The following is a 15,512-nucleotide window of genomic DNA, read 5'->3' as shown; positions in this document are numbered from 1 at the left end:
GCCGCTGCGCTGCCTGGCTGGCTGCCTGCCTGGCTGCCTGGCTGCCGCTCGGCTGCCTCCAGCCCATGACACGCCCTCGTAAAAAACTTTTATTAACATTTAATAAATTTTAATAAATTCTTAATTAATTTTTTATTAGGGGCTGTGTTTTAATTAATTTTATCACGGGTGCTTATTGACTTTAATTAATTTTAACAAGTACCGTTTATAAAAGGTTTTAAATGTTGATTAAAACTTGTTAACAAAGAGGGTTTAATAAACATTTATTAGCTTTTATTATCATTTTTAATAAAGACTTTAGGTAGTTAATGTTAAGTGTGATTTAAAGGTTTCTTTGAAAAGTCCGGTGACAAACAAGAGTGTCGAGTCATATTCGTCGTTAAATCCTCTCTCGAGTAAGTAGGTGTTGCCATATATGTTAAGGAACTTTATGGTGTTATCCCCTGCAAGATTTAATTAAGTTTAATAAAAGTCTGTCCGCCGCTAGATGGCGCTGAGGTCTACTTTAGTCCCTTAGCTCGCGGTGTTGACTCACATCGCCACATGCACTAGTCGCGCAGGCTATTCACTTTCCTCCATCGCGCTCAAGGAAGTGTGATGTGATTTTTAGACTTGCCTCTGACACACAAGTGTTGGAGAATTGGGCGGCCATGGAGAATGCCGTCTCACACTCTAATATCAGATCTCAACACTGATTCTCTTACTGGTTTGCAACATTTTCATTAACGTCGGTAGGGATTTAATTAAATCATGTGTTTTAATTAAACTACAGCTTAATAAAGGTCTAATTAGCGCTTATAAATTTAATTAAATATAATTAAAACTTATTATTTACATATTAAAAATAATTAAATTTCATTTCAGCCTGACCTATTAATTAGTCTCATCGTGTTCATAGATAGCTCCATTCTTGGCCACTTACAAGATTTAATTAGCATTTAACAAAATTTAATTAAAGTCAACTCTAATAAAAAATTAATTAATTACAAATTAATTATTTATTAAATTTAATATGCGCCTTTTTGCCAGGGCGACGGCGCCGCGCTCCCGGCGATCCCGAACGGTCGCCCTGTCTCTCTCGCACCCCGTCGTGACGCCCCACGGGTGCGAGAGAGAGAGAGAGAGAGAGAGAGAGAGAGAGAGAGAGAGAGAGAGAGAGAGAGAGAGAGAGAGAGAGAGAGAGAGAGAGAGAGAGAGAGAGAGAGAGAGAGACGCGTCGTCACGAGATTAGACGGGGATGGGGTAAGCGGCGCGCATGCTGCAGCTGCGATGCTTTTCATCACGCGCGTTGAGTGCAACGCGAACGCGCAGCCACGGCGGAGCGGACAGACGGACAGGCAGACAGACAGGCAGACAGGCAGCCAGCGAAAAGGGCGGCGCATTTCCATTCCCGGCACATTCCCCGCCCAGTGCTCCCCAACGCGCCGCGACGCGCACAGTGTGCACACGCCGAGGACCATTGTTTTGTTCCGCTGCTGCTGCCGCTGCTGCCGGCCCACCGTATCGCCGACAACTTTGCGCCCTTATCAGCGCGCCGCCACACTCACTCACCTGGCCGCCGCGCCGCCACCTTAAGTCTTTTCAGTTTCCACACAACGGGGCGGGCGCCTTCCAAAATCACACCGCCCTAGCCAACCCCGCCCCACCCCACGCCTTGAGCGCGCACTGTCTCCAACAAAAATAAAACTCCCACACCGCCGCCGCCGTTCGCACAAAAGCCTTTTGTCTGCGTTTATCTAATGGCCGCCAATGGGCCAAAGGCGGGGCGGGGCGGGGCGGAGCGTGGCGGGGCAGTGTTCGCTCACGCTGCCTGTCACACTGTTTCTCTAGTGCGACACGCCGACGCGCTGCGCACAGTGGGCCGGAAGACCGGCGGAGGCGGCCAAAACTCTAAACGCGTTTTGAGCTCCAGGTCACTAACTGGGACTCGAATGGATCGTGAGACACAGTGAGACCCCACCAATGGATTGTTGTCCTAACAAGGAATACATTGGTGGGGCCACACGTTCGGATCGAGTCCTGTTTCGCGACTCTGGAGCTCAAAACGCGTCTAGAACTTCGGCCGCGCCTCAACCGGTGTTCTGGCCCACTGTGCGTGACACTGCGTGACACCGCGTGACGTCACGGCCACACTAATGACCCACCCAGCAGCCCGTCACCGCGTGGAATGCCTCGGTGTGTAATTAAAGGGGGCGAGGGCGATACCTCCATGACGGGGGTCTTGGGGGGGGGGGGGAGCCCCCCCGCGGCAGAGACGTGCAGCAGGCCGATAACCGCGCGGCGTTTCGCCGGTGTCTTCGTCGCAGTGTGCGGGAACGCACCATGAGTGCGGGAGGGACAGGGCGTTTGGCGCCACGCAGCAACCCTGCACTGTAACAGGTCGGCGGCCGCCGCACTAGCCTCTTCTCGGATCCGCAGCAAGGACGTGTCGCCGTGCTCCGCCCTGCTCCGCCCTGCTCCGCCCTGCTTGGGGGCGCTGGGGAGCTGACCCAGACCGGCCCGGTCCGCTGCTGCAAGACGACCCGGCCGGGCTGTTGGCCGGGCGGCAGTGGCGGCGGCGTCCCGGGGGATGCGGCCGCACTGAGTCAGTGCCCTGACGTCCCCAAGGTTCGGCCTGGCAGGGACTGGCAGGGCCCGGGCCGCAGCGCCGCAGTGCGCATCCGCTGCAAGTTGTCTACGCGGAGGCCCGACCCGACGGTCGGCGGGGAAAAACTTTTGTCCGTGATGAAGATGTGTGCCATCTCACCTTGCCCCTCTCCCTCCCTCTGCGCTTCCGACTTTGATTTATAGGGGCGGGCGAGGACGAGGGACTTGTTCGCGTCCTCCGGGACGGTCCAGACGGTCCACACACAGCCCAGGGCGGCCCAGGGCGGGGCGTGTTTGCGAGCGCGGCGACGACAAAGGGGCTCTTCCAGTGGGGCTCCAGCGGGGCCCGTGCAGCGCGCTGCAGCAAGGCGGCAGGACGCGCTTCCTTCCGCCCTTCCTTCCCCACTTCCTCCAGGACTCCGGGCGGCGAGGCCAGCCGAAGGCAGGGCGCAATAATTGCTTCCCGACAGAGTTAGTGCCGGACACGGCCCGGCCCCGCATCAGCATCGACCTAAGGACCGGGCCTGCTGCTGCACGGTGGGTCAGAAGACCGGCGGAGGCGGCCGAAACTCTAGACGCGTTTTGAGCTCCAGAGTCGCTAAATGGTACTCGGACCGAGCGTGTGACCCCACCAATGGATTCCTCGTTCGGAGAGCAATCCATTGGTGGGGTCACACGTGCGGTTCGAGTCCTGTTTAGTGACTCTGGAGCTCAAAACGCGTCTGGGATTATGACCGGCTCCACCGGTCCTCTGGCCCACTGTACGCCGGCCGGCCACCGCCACCCGCCCGAGCTGGCCGTCATCCCTCACGTGCGCCGCACGCCACCACACGCACGGCCCGCGCGCTTCGGGCTGCTGCTGACGCCTTCGCCGCTCTGTCTCTCTCGCACGGATATGGGACGCCCCAAGAGTGCGAGAGAGACAGAGCGACGAAAAGGCCTCTCAGTCTGCTGGGCCGCTTCGAGCGGACAATGACGTACGGCCGGCGGAACCGCACGGAATACATAAAGGCTGCCGCCCCGCCATGCCTTGGCCATGCCCGCACCCCGTTCGGTTCGGCTTCGGCCCGATGGAGCACGCCAGCGCGGTCAAACGCGGAGCCCGACGAACACGGCGGACTGATGCCATCGCTCTGCCTTTCTCTCTGTCTCTCTGTCTCTCTGTCTCTCTCTCTGTCTCTCTCTCTCTCTCTCTCTCTCTGTCTCTGTCTCTCTCTCTCTGTCTCTCTCTCTCTGTCTCTCTCTCTCTCTCTCTGCCTCTCTCTCTCCCTCTCGCACCCCTGCGGGACTCTGCGTGAGCGCGAGAGAGACAGACAGACCGACGGTGTTTCGGCCTGCAGGCCTTCTTCCTCCGTGGTCCGCAGCTCCCGACAGGAACAACACGGCAACAACGAAGCGGAGCGAGGAGGGGGAAGAAAAATTAAACTTTCTTATTTACCCTTTCAGAGCTCGCTCCGTTCGCGCGCCGCGTCGCCCACCTCCGTCATGGCCACGCACTCAAACATTCGCTCTCTCCCTCTCCCTCACACACACATTCACTCGCAAAATGACGTAAAAAGAGAACACAAACTAAGGCATCAAAAATTGAGAGGCGCGCCGGGCGAATTCATGACGACTGCGTTACGGCAACTCACAAAGTAATTAATTATCCCGCTGCCGTATAATGCCCGAAACGAAGAGCGACAGAGAGAGAGAGAGAGAGAGAGAGAGAGAGAGAGAGAGAGAGAGAGAGAGAGAGAGAGAGAGAGAGAGAGAGAGAGAGAGAGAGAGAGAGAGAGAGAGAGAGAAAGGCCGCTGCGAAAAGGAGAGCACTAGGAGGGCGAGTTTACGAGAGATTAGAAAGGCGTGTGCGGCGCGCTGCCGCGATATCGATAGCTCGAAAGCTCCATGGCTCCATGGCGGGATGGAGCTGCTGCTATGGCGGCATTAATGTATTCGCCGTTTTTTTTCCAGGCCGTTTCAATCGGTCCGAACCGCGCGCAAAGCGAGGCAGAGGCCGTGCTATATGGCTCAGCGGCTCTGAGCCGCGCGCGATGCGATGGCCTCGCCCGTCCGGTCCGGCCTCCGCGCCCCGCCCCGCCCCGCCCCACCCCGGCCGCGCCCTGCTGCCGATAGTCCCATATATCGAAGCAAACACTGTGCAGCCGGAGCGGCGCGAAACAAAACGGCAAAAATAATTACGCGATAGCGGCGCTGCGCTGCCCTGCGCCAGCCGGTCGGGACGGCGCGCTCATTCAATGCGGCGGCAGCGGCACGTCGCTCTGTCTCTCTCGCACCCCCGCCGGATCGCGGGACACGCCGCGAGTGCGAGAGAGACAGCGCGCCCCGTTTCGGGGCCGGGGCCGGGGCCGGCGGCCAGCCCAACGCGACGTATCGATGCGGGCTATCGCGCGACCACTTCATTACCTTCCAGAGCAGAAGGACGGCCGGGGACCCGGACGGCGGCGGCCAACGTCCCCGGGGACGTCGCGGACCTCGCCTGCCAGCGAGAGACAGGCGAGGAGCGCCAACTAAACGAAAGTCACAAGTTCTTCACGGGCCAATATATCTCCGGAACCGTTAGCGTCAGCAAAAACATCCGGTGTATGGTTTGTTCTTTAAATTCGGATTCCGAACGGTGCTCAACGCTCGCTGCATTGACAAGGTAATGACAGAAAATCCTATTTCCTTTTCCTTGTTTTTTTTTTTGTTTTTATTAGGCTTGTGATGCCGAGGAACGTGCATGCAAGGGGAAATCACTATGAATTTCGGTGTACAAATCCATTAAATTTCGGTTTGAGTCGATTTTTGACGAATTTCAGTCAAATTTGGATGAATTTCAGTCAAACTTCGATGAATTTTAATGAATGTCCGTAAATTTTACATGTTTGATGAATTTTGGTGTGCAAATTTGGCTCGAGTTATTTCCCCTTGCGTGGCGGGGTTCGCCGCGACGCGAACCATGGCGGCGAGACTCACCGTTCTTGGGGCAGCACACGAACTCGACGCCCGCGAAGACGGAGATGCCGCAGGGCAGCAGCATGGCGAAGGAGCGCAGCTGCATGTCGCGGTCGGCGCAGGACTGGGCCGCCGTCTCGTTCCACCGGCCGAACTCCCAGCAGCGCGTCTGGTTGTGCACGTGGTCGAACAGGCACGACTCGGGCACCAGCAGGGCGTCGCTCTGGAACGGGCCCTCTGCGGACAGACAGGGAGCACAGCGTCAGCATGGCCAGCACGGACATCATCGCACAGTGGGCCAGAAGACCGGTGGAGGCGGTCAAAATCCCGGACGCGTTTTGAGCTCCAGAGTCGCGAACCAGGACTCGAACTGATCGTGTGACCCCACCAATGGATTGCGCTCCGAACGAGGAATTCATGGGTGGGGTCACACGCTCAGTTCGAGTCCAGTTTAGCGACTCTAGAGCTCAAAACGCGTGGAGAGTTTCGGCCGTCGCCAGGAGGAAGATGCCAGCGCGACGCGCGCAGCCGGCAGAGCGCCCGACGAAGGCAGGGTAGGCCACCCGGTGCACAGGTGAGCCTGGCGGGCTGGTCCGACGAATCCACGCAGGCGCGCGGCCACGGCGTCGAGCCGGAGGCGTCAGAGAGAGCTATTCTTGTCTCGCGGCGCTCGCCACGCCACGCCACGCCCCGCCACGCCATGCCACGCCGGCAGCGCCATCCGAGCGGCCGTATTTGGCGTGCGAGTGACGTAGCGCGGCGTAGGGGGGCGTGCAGGGCCTCCATCGGGCCTAATGTACTTCCTGAGCCCGCATCCGCGGCCGTCTCAAAGGCCGAGAAAGCCTTCTTGGCGGAGGAGGGGGAGCTAAAAGGGAGAAAAAAGTAGAACAACCCGCGACCGCGCGAGCAGCGCGGGCGAGTCATGAGGCACGCAGAGTGGGGCTACCTCGACGTCGCCAGTGTAGCGCGCAAGGACCGCGACGACGGGGATGACGAGGGCGACGAGGACGCGGCCGTCACGAACCGGCCGAGCCGCAGCCACGCCCCGGAGCGTGAAATCTGCAATCGGCGGAGCGTGTGCGCGGTCGCAAGCGGTCGCAGGCGGTCGCAGGCGGTCGCGCCCCACGCCAGTGGTTCCACCGCTCCGTCTCTCTCGCACTCAGCGGGGGCGTTCCGCAGGGGAGCGAGAGAGACAGATGAGCCTGCAGCTTCGCCCCGCCATGCTTGGGAGGGGAGCGCGGCCTAATACGAGGGCTTATCTCGACCCGCCATTCATTCCAGTGTGCTGAAGAGGAGGAGAGGGGGGGGGGCACGTGTTGCGTGGCGCTGCCTGACGGCTGTCGCTCCATTCCATCCCGAAGCAGCACGGGCAAAGCAAAACGCAAAACCCTGCCCTACATACAAAGTCGCCAACCGGACTGCTTACAGTGCACGGTAAAAACGTTTCCTGGTTTTCCCAGGAACCCTATGGTAAAGACATACACAGTAAATGTTTGTGTACAATTTTGTACGTGGTGATGCATAATTTTAAACTTGTGTGCCGTCGTGCATAAAATTGTGCGAGAACTTGCATAAATTTATGCATTTTCACGCATAATATTATGCAAATTCCCCGCATGCACAAAATCATGCAAGTGGCACGTACAAAATTCTACATAAGCATTTAGTGTGTAGGCGATTTCCAGGGAGTTCCTGGGAAAACCAGGAACCGTTTATACCGTGTGAAGAAGTGCACGACACTAAGGGACGACACCGCAATTGGTTTAACAAACAAAACATCAAACGAGAAACAAAATACATAAATAAGATACAATAAAAATAAAGCACGCGTCCCGGAAAGAGATAAACCCATGCTCTTTTTCTGGGTGAGGGCCAATCCCTCCCTTCGCCTTATCGCCAGAATATTATCAACAGGACAGTTGGGAGCGACCGCCGCATTATGCTTTGCTGGGGGCGGGGCGGGGCGGGGCGGGGCGGGGTGGCCGGAGTGCAAACTGGCAATGTGGCGTGCATCTTGGCGCCCCGCCACGCCGCCACGCCGGGGGCTTCAGTCTTATCGCTTCCAGTGCAGCGCCGTGCAGCCGTGCAGCGATGCAGCACTCCAGCCCCCAATTAGAACGACGAGCCTACAGCGGCGTGACGAATCCGCCCGACAAACGCGGCGGGGGCGTCGGGGCGATCGGACGGCGCGGAATATAATTAAAAACCCCGAGAGGGGGAGAAAGGGGGAGCGACAGAGAGGAAAAGGTCCGCACGCCGGCGGGGGCTGGGGGGGGGGGGGGGGGGGCGAGGTCGAGTACTAACAAGGAGGTGGGCGTCAAGGACGCACCCTGGAGGACGCGCCGCGCCGCCAGCTCATTCCGAGAGTCGTTTTCGTCGCTCTGTCTCTCTCGCACCCACACGGGACGCCCCACGAGTGCGAGAAAGACAGAGCGACGAACACGACTCTCGGAATCCAGCCTGCAGGGCGGCCCGGCGGTCGGGACTTTTGATTGGCCATTCCAGTTACTCATTACAAGAGGCGCACGGTTACTCTCGCCACCCGCAGCGCGCTCGCCCGGCACCGCCGACGCCAAACGGCCTTCAAGTCGACATAACCTGAAGATAAAACAGCGCGCGCGGCTTGCCAGCGCCTCTTTGCCACAGAGAGGCACAGGCTGCCGCGGGTTGCCGCCTACACGTAAGGCGACCCTCCGCAAGGCCGCGCCTCTGCCACGCTAAGGCTGGGCTGAGGCTAGACGAGGCCAACGAGAAGGGGCGGTTTCTTGTCACTGCAAGGCCGGCAAGGCCCTCCGAGCTCCACACTTCATTAGCGCGTAAAGCCGTGTTATTATACAAATCCGGTGGGAGGATCTCGCGGTGCTGTGCTTCCTCATCCCCCCCCCCCCGCTGCTCGCCGCGTATCTCCGCCAGAGGAGATTCTCTCCACGGCCTCGCCTCCCGCCTCTCCGGCTGAGAAATGTGCCTGCGCTGCCGGCAGACGGATTCCGAGCGTCGTTCTCATCGCTCTGTCTCTGTCGCACCTACAGGGGATGCCCCATGGCTGCGAGAGAGACAGAGCGACGAAAACGACTCTCGGAATCAGTCTGCAGGGCGGCCTGGAGCGCGGCGGAGCGCGGCGCTCTGCCTGTCGGAATGCCAATTAAAATCACGAGCAGCGGATTCCTCCAAGTTTAGCGCAGCGGCCGGCAGGCGGTGCCAGGAGCCAGGCGGCACAGGTGGAGGGGGCGGGGGAGCGACGACGGTTAAACGTCCCCGAACGCCCCCGGCCCCTTCGCATCACACCTGCAGGGCTGCGCCTGGGACACGCTTGTCTCCGTCGCACACACCAAGGTCTTGGGGCGAGACGGAGATGGACAACGCGGGTGGTGCCTTGGGGCTTTCGGACGCGCCCCCAGGCGGCAAGGCAGCAGCCGCCACTCTCGGCCGCTCTCGGCCCCAGCAAGCATTGTTCATCGTCCGCCCTCGGCCCCGGCCCCTCCCCTTGCACTGGCCCAGCACTGCCCAGCACTGGCCAGCACAGCACGCCGCCTGCGTCAAACAGACCCATGAATAGGCGGGGCGGATCAAGGCGACGCTTGTCCGGCCGGGCCATCTTGTCCAGCAGCAGGAGCAGCAGCGTCCGGATCATCCCCGCCGTGCCGGGCCCCACCTTGCCCCGGGACCTGGGGGGCTCCGCCTTGGGCTCTGCGGGGCCCTGGGTCAGTCCAATTAAATTATGCGGCCCAAGTGGATGGCAAAGATTTGCTCGCGAGATACGGCACGCCCCGACAGGCCCTCCACTTTTCTCCAGTCCGGGGGCTCCAAGGCTAAGGACCAGCGGGCGGCTAGGCAGCAGGCAGGCAGGCAGTCGGCGGGGTGACCGCCTGCGTCGCGCCCTTGCTCTGCAGCGAACCCTGGCCGTGGCCCTGGCCGAGGCCGTCCCGGCTTAGCCGGACTTAGCGCGCTGCGAACTACAAGCCCCGCCAGAGCCCCACGGACTCACGGCCTCGCGCGCAAAGCCGCGCCACGCCCTAGACTCCGACGAAGTCCCGGCCCATAGGCCCCGATACGACCCCGACCCGGCCCCGACCCGGCCCCGACCCGGCCCCGACCCGGCCGAGACCCGGCCCCGACCCGGCCGAGACCCGGCCCCGACCCGGCAAAGACCCGGCCCAGACCCGGCCGAGGGGCCGGGCCGGCCGATACCCGGTCGCCCTATAGGGACCCGGCAAAGCCTCGGCCAAGCCCCGACAGAGTCCATCCGAGTCCGGCCAAGTCCGGCCACGGTGTAAGAGTGCGCCACCCGAAGAGTGGTCTCCCTACACCGTAAGTCCGGTGGAACCCGCCACAGTCCGGACTTACGGTGTAGGGAGACCACTCTTCGGGTGGCGCACTCTTACACCGTGGCCGGACTTGGCCGGACTCGGATGGACTCTGTCGGGGCTTGGCCGAGGCTTTGCCGGGTCCCTATAGGGCGACCGGGTATCGGCCGGCCCGGCCCCTCGGCCGGGTCTGGGCCGGGTCTTTGCCGGGTCGGGGCCGGGTCTCGGCCGGGTCGGGGCCGGGTCTCGGCCGGGTCGGGGCCGGGTCGGGGCCGGGTCGGGGCCGGGTCGGGGTCGTATCGGGGCCTATGGGCCGGGACTTCGTCGGAGTCTAGGGCGGCGTCCGAGGCCCGCGAGGCCCCCAAGGCCCGGCCCCGATACACGCCGCGCGCAGTCCACCCAAACTACGGGGTGTTTTGAATGGCGCTCCCCTGCCGAACCAAACCTCGTCATCATTTGGCCACAAGACGACCCAAGGCCGCGGCCCTGTTTTCCCTAACGACCGGGACGGCCGGCACGGCCAGGACACGGCTTCATGCTTCATCCCAATGGCCGTGGCCGGCAGCTGCCCGCGGCACTTGTTCCGCTACAACAACAAGCACGCCCAACGCCACGCCACGCCCCGCCACACCCTGCCCCGCGTCCGCTATGGGGTGATATCGGGGGACGCGATGATAAATCGCCCCGCCATGCTACAGTCGGATCGAATTAGTCTCGGACAATTAGGTCGTCGGAGCGAGCGGTCCCGGCGGGACGAAGCTACTGAGCCGCTGCTGTTGTTTTCCCGTCCCGGGCCGGAGACGCCGCCGAAAACGACCTGGCCCCGCACGCCTCCCCTCCCCTCCCCTCTCGCGGGAACGCCAGGAACTAAGCCCCACTGCGGCACAGTGATTGGAACGGCCCCCGTTGGAACGCGCACGTGGGTGTGTAAGTGTGTGTGTGTGTGTGTGTGTGTGTGTGTGTGTCCGCCGAGGCCTGCTGGCTGGAGGCTCCAGCAGTCGTAATGAAGGACAGGTTGGGGGCGGCGGCAGGCGGGGGGAGCGATCCATCTCGCGCGGCCGCCGCTGCCTCGGCCGCTGCCGCCGCGGTGCGGATGACACGTTTGGCCCGTTTGGCCGCCCGCCAGCTGGGGCGACAAATCCCTGGACGGGGCCGAGTGGGGCCGAGGCCTTGGGGCTGGCCGTACACCCGCTGCGGGCCGCGCACAGTGGGCCAGAAGACCGGCGGAGGCCGTCGAAACTCTGGACGCGTTTTGAGCTCCGGAGTCGCTAAATGGGACTCGAACCGAACGTGTGACCCCACCAACGGATTCCTCGTTCGGAGAGCCATCCAATGGTGGGGTCACACGTTCGGTTCGAGTCTCATTTAGCGACTCTGGGGCTCAAAACACGCCTAGAGTTTTGACCGCCTCCACCGGTCTTCGGCCCCAATGTCACTCGGGGCGCGCGAAGCCCGGCGAAGTCCTCAGCCTAATTTATTTCGCTTCCCACCCGCGTCGTCATGTTCGCAGCACACAGTGCGCCACACACCGTCGCGCGGCCGAGACAAACGCCTCCAAGGAAAGCGGCTTTTGTTTCCCACTTGGAGCGAGGCGACAAAGCCGTTCCCCGGAAATATAATGCGGCGCTTTATTCTTTAATGCGCGAGCCAGACAACAAAACCGAGAGGCAGCAAACAAAAACAACAACAGTGGCGGCTGGTAACGACTCCGCGCTGCTCCGCGCCCCGACGTCGTCGTCGTCGTCCCCGTCGTCGTGTGCTTCCAAGCAGTCAACTCGAGAAGCAGCAACGAATAAATAACAATAATAAGCGAAAGTAAGGATGACCCCTGCAGGCTACGCGGGAGCGGCACGCCCCCGCGGCCCCCGCGGCCCCTTGCGGGAATGCAAAATAGGCCAACCCGACCAATTTGCACCGCATTAACCGACCCCCAACTTTGCCTGGGTCCGATGACGTCACTTTCCCTCGAGCGACACGCGCCGCCCGACACGCAATCCCGACCTTCTTCGCCGGCCCCGCGAGTGCGAGAAAGACAGAGCGCCGAGCGCGCCTACGTCGGCCTCGTCTCGGACCGGGGCGTCGCCGGGGCGTCGCCGGGGAGGAGGGGGGCACATTTTAATTAGGCCCAAACCAAACAAACCCCTTCGCCCTGTTGTGCCAGGCGGCCAGCCCGAGCAGGCAGCTCAGGGCCAGGAGGCGGCCAGCCCGAGCAGGCAGCTCAGGGCCAGGAGGCGGCCAGCCCGAGCAGGCAGCTCAGGGCCAGGAGGCGGCCAGCCCGAGCAGGCAGCTCAGGGCCAGGAGGCGGCCAGCCCGGGCAGGCAGCTCAGGGCCAGGAGGCGGCCAGCCCGGGCAGCCAGCTCAGGGCGTCTCGTTCAAAGGGAATCCCGAACCCGGTACCGAAAGGAGAACACGGGGCGATATCGGCTCGGTTTCTTTCCGCCAGCCCGGCCAGCACGGCCAGCACGGCCAGTGCCTGTTGTTTATTCAGGACGGCAGCGTAGTCCAATCTCAGTGCCTTCATAGCGAATCGACGTGGGGGCTGGCTCGGGGCTGCCCCTCGGCTTGCCGCGAGGAGCGAGCGAGGCGGGACAGACGGGGCTGGCAGCCCTCGGGGGCCGTTGCCTGGCCGTTGCTGCCGTTACGGGGCGCTGCACGCGCTGCCGGCCGTCTGGTGTCGCTCGGCTAATCCTCGGAATAAAGAGTAAGAAGGACAAACGACAGACGACGCGCCTGCAACGCCCAGCTAACGACATGGCGGCGCGGGCAGCAGACTGATTCCGAGAGTCGTTTTCGTCGCTCTGTCTCTCTCGCACACTCAAGTGGCGCCCCGTGTAAGTGCGAGAGAGACAGAGCGACGAAAACGACTCTCGGAATCAGTCTGCAGGGCGGCAAGGCGGCCATCCCCGGGGTGCCCCACGCGAGGGGCCAAAGGGCACAGTGAACTCCGGGGGAACGACTGCCGCGCCGCGCCCCGCCGCGCACAACGACGTCATCATTCATGTTTCATCCGTTGGTTCGATCGGCTCGACGGATCGGCCCAAGGTCGCGCCAAGGTTCGGGCCTAAATGCCTCTCCGGGAGTTGCCGCGATAATAACAAAGCAGCGGGCGGCTTGCGCGCCGCCTTCCACTTCTATCTCTGGAAACTTGGCCAGCCGCCGGGGGCCGCTGTGTTAGTGCTTGTTACTGCTCGGCCGAGTGGTCAAAGCAGTCAAAACGGTCCGACCTTGAGGGGCGCGGGTTCGACGCGCGGCCGGGGCGCGCACTGCACTGCCATGGCACTGCAGGGCGCGGAGCTCATCCGCCATAACTCACCTGCAACAAAAGAGGGACGCCATGAAGCGTGATGGCGGCAGTGAAAAATGGACGCGTGAGGCGTCACGCTAGCAACGCGTTGCCTCAAGCCTATGGCGTGGCGTCAGCCTGCTGGGTCGGCAGCGCGCGGGGCGGCGCAGGGCTGGCCCGCCCCCGCGCCGCCATTGCACCCCACCGCCAGCACCGCCAGCACTGCCCGCGCCGGACGACGAGTAATACACGCGCAGCCCCGACCGGAACAGCTTAAACGTCACCGTAAATCCCCCGCTCCGATTCAAACGCTATCGCGCCCACCCCGCCCCGCCCCGCCCCGCCTCGGCTCGGCGCGGCCGCTCCCTTTCAGGGCGTTGGCGTTGTCTCGGCCGGACTCGAACGACGCCGCGCTCGGCTCGTCTCATTCAAGCCCATTGGCTCGGGCAAAGCGAAGCGAGGAGGGCGTCGAGGCGTTGCCAAGGAGGAGGTACAAGTCGCGGGCTGGGCCGGGCAATCGCTCCGGCGAACACACACTCACTCGCGCACACACACACACACACACACAGTGTGGTGGGTCGGCCAGCCGCAGGGTTGACCTGGCCGGCGCAGAGGCGTGGCGAGGCGCGGCGAGGCGCGCGGAGCTGGACGAGGAGAGCAACAAGATGGAGGGGAGGCGGTGATGGAGTGCCACGACCCTCCAAGCTAAAGTGACCCAATTCCTGGCGCGGCCGACGCACACGGCAAGGCGGGCCTTCCTGCCCGCAGAGGTCCTGCCAGCCGGCCGGCAGGTCCTGAAGGGGGAAGTCCTTCAGACGGCGAGGCCCAATAGGCCGAGCCGTGCCGAGCCGTGCCCCGCACCACACCGCACGCTCAGGCATTTCACGCCGGCACTGAGCTAGCGAAACACATTGCGGTCGCCTTTCAGCCCCCACCCCTACCCCCATCTCTCTCTCTCTCTCTCTCTCTCTCTCTCTCTCTCTCTCTCGCACGGCGGCCGAAAGCGCGGTGGCGGAGCGGGCGGGGCCGCCTTGGAGAGAGCCACCGCCGCCAACACACAGAGGAGGGGTTTGGCGCCCGCGCCACCCGTAACACAACGTCGCAAAGAAACACAACACGGAATAAACTAGGGGTACGCGCCGTTTAGTTTGGGCGCGCAGTAGGCGAGCGATGCGTCTGAACACATTCTTATAGGAGATGGCGAAGAATATGTGCAGAATAAGGACAATACAGTGTCTTCCGTAACGAAATGGCCGGAATTCATGTAATTTTCGTGATTATCTTACTGAAAACTGCAGGAAATAATGGGAAACTCAACCTTGAAATTTTGGTCACAAATTGGTAAATTTCGGGAAAAGTAAAGGTCTGGGATGAACTTGGATGTCATTTTCGTGATCAGCACACCAAAAACTGCAGGAAACTATGTAAAACTCAACTTCAAAATTTTGGTCCGAAATTGGTAAATTTTGGGAAAAGTAAAAGTCTGGGATGAAATTGGAAGTCATTTTCGTGATCAGCACACCAAAAACTGCAGGAAACTATGTAAAACTCAACTTCAAAATTTTGGTCCGAAATTGGTAAATTTTGGGAAAAGTAAAGGTCTGGGATGAAATTGGATGTCATTTTCGTGATCAGCACACGAAAAACTGCAGGAAACTATGTAAAACTCGACTTGAAAATTTTGGTCCGAAATTGGTAAATTTTGGGAAAAGTAAAGGTCTGGGATGAAATTGGATGTCATTTTCGTGATCAGCACACGAAAAACTGCAGGAAACTATGTAAAACTCGACTTGAAAATTTAGGTCCAAAATTGGTAAATATTTGGAAAAGTAAAGGCCTGGGTTCAAAATAAAAGTCATTTTTGTGATCAGCACACCAAATACTGCAGGAAACAATGACTGACTCACTGGGGAAATTTTGGTCCAAAATCATATAATTCTAGTTGAAAGTATGGGTCTGCAGTTGTTAACATGAACACAATTTCTAAGTGTGTTTCCTGTTCATGGTGTCGTAACATGAACCCCGACACTGTTACTCAGTCGAGTAACATTCAACAGTCAGCATTGAATTGCTTAGTGCGATTCACAAATGCTTCAATTACCATTCGATATCTCCTCGTTATTAAACTTATGAACACGCAATGTTATTTAAAATACCCAAAAAGCCTTTTATCTCCCTTATATTTTAAACTAGTGGATGAAACTATGTTGATTTATCTCAATTAATTAGAAAGAGACACATTTACAGGCAGGCTGATTGCAACTACTTTACGGAGAAGACCTTCTGTCAGATCCAATGAATCATTTCATGGAATCCAATGTCGAGCCCACTTATTGCTAAATGTAAGTTAATCTTATTCAAAATGATAGTCATGATTATTTAATTTTTGAAACAGTATAGCA

At 59.9% G+C, this 15,512-nt stretch overlaps 1 protein-coding gene across 2 annotated transcripts in view; it reads right to left on the bottom strand.

The window, feature by feature from the left end:
* The window catches only part of LOC117654090 (amyloid-beta-like protein), a 119,260-nt gene that overhangs the window by 16,743 nt on the left and 87,005 nt on the right, over positions 1-15,512 (bottom strand). For both annotated transcript variants that reach the window (XM_034400268.1, XM_034400277.1), the window contains exon 4: positions 5,545-5,760. In XM_034400268.1, the coding sequence (XP_034256159.1) occupies positions 5,545-5,760 (216 nt within the window). The remainder of the gene's footprint in view (positions 1-5,544; positions 5,761-15,512) is intronic.

This window comes from Thrips palmi, unplaced genomic scaffold (assembly GCF_012932325.1).
Source record: "Thrips palmi isolate BJ-2018 unplaced genomic scaffold, TpBJ-2018v1 HiC_scaffold_1, whole genome shotgun sequence".
NCBI classification, from domain to species: Eukaryota; Metazoa; Arthropoda; class Insecta; order Thysanoptera; family Thripidae; genus Thrips; species Thrips palmi.
The sequence above is the reverse complement of the archived record's forward strand: the minus strand, read 5'-3'. Positions and strand labels throughout refer to the sequence as shown.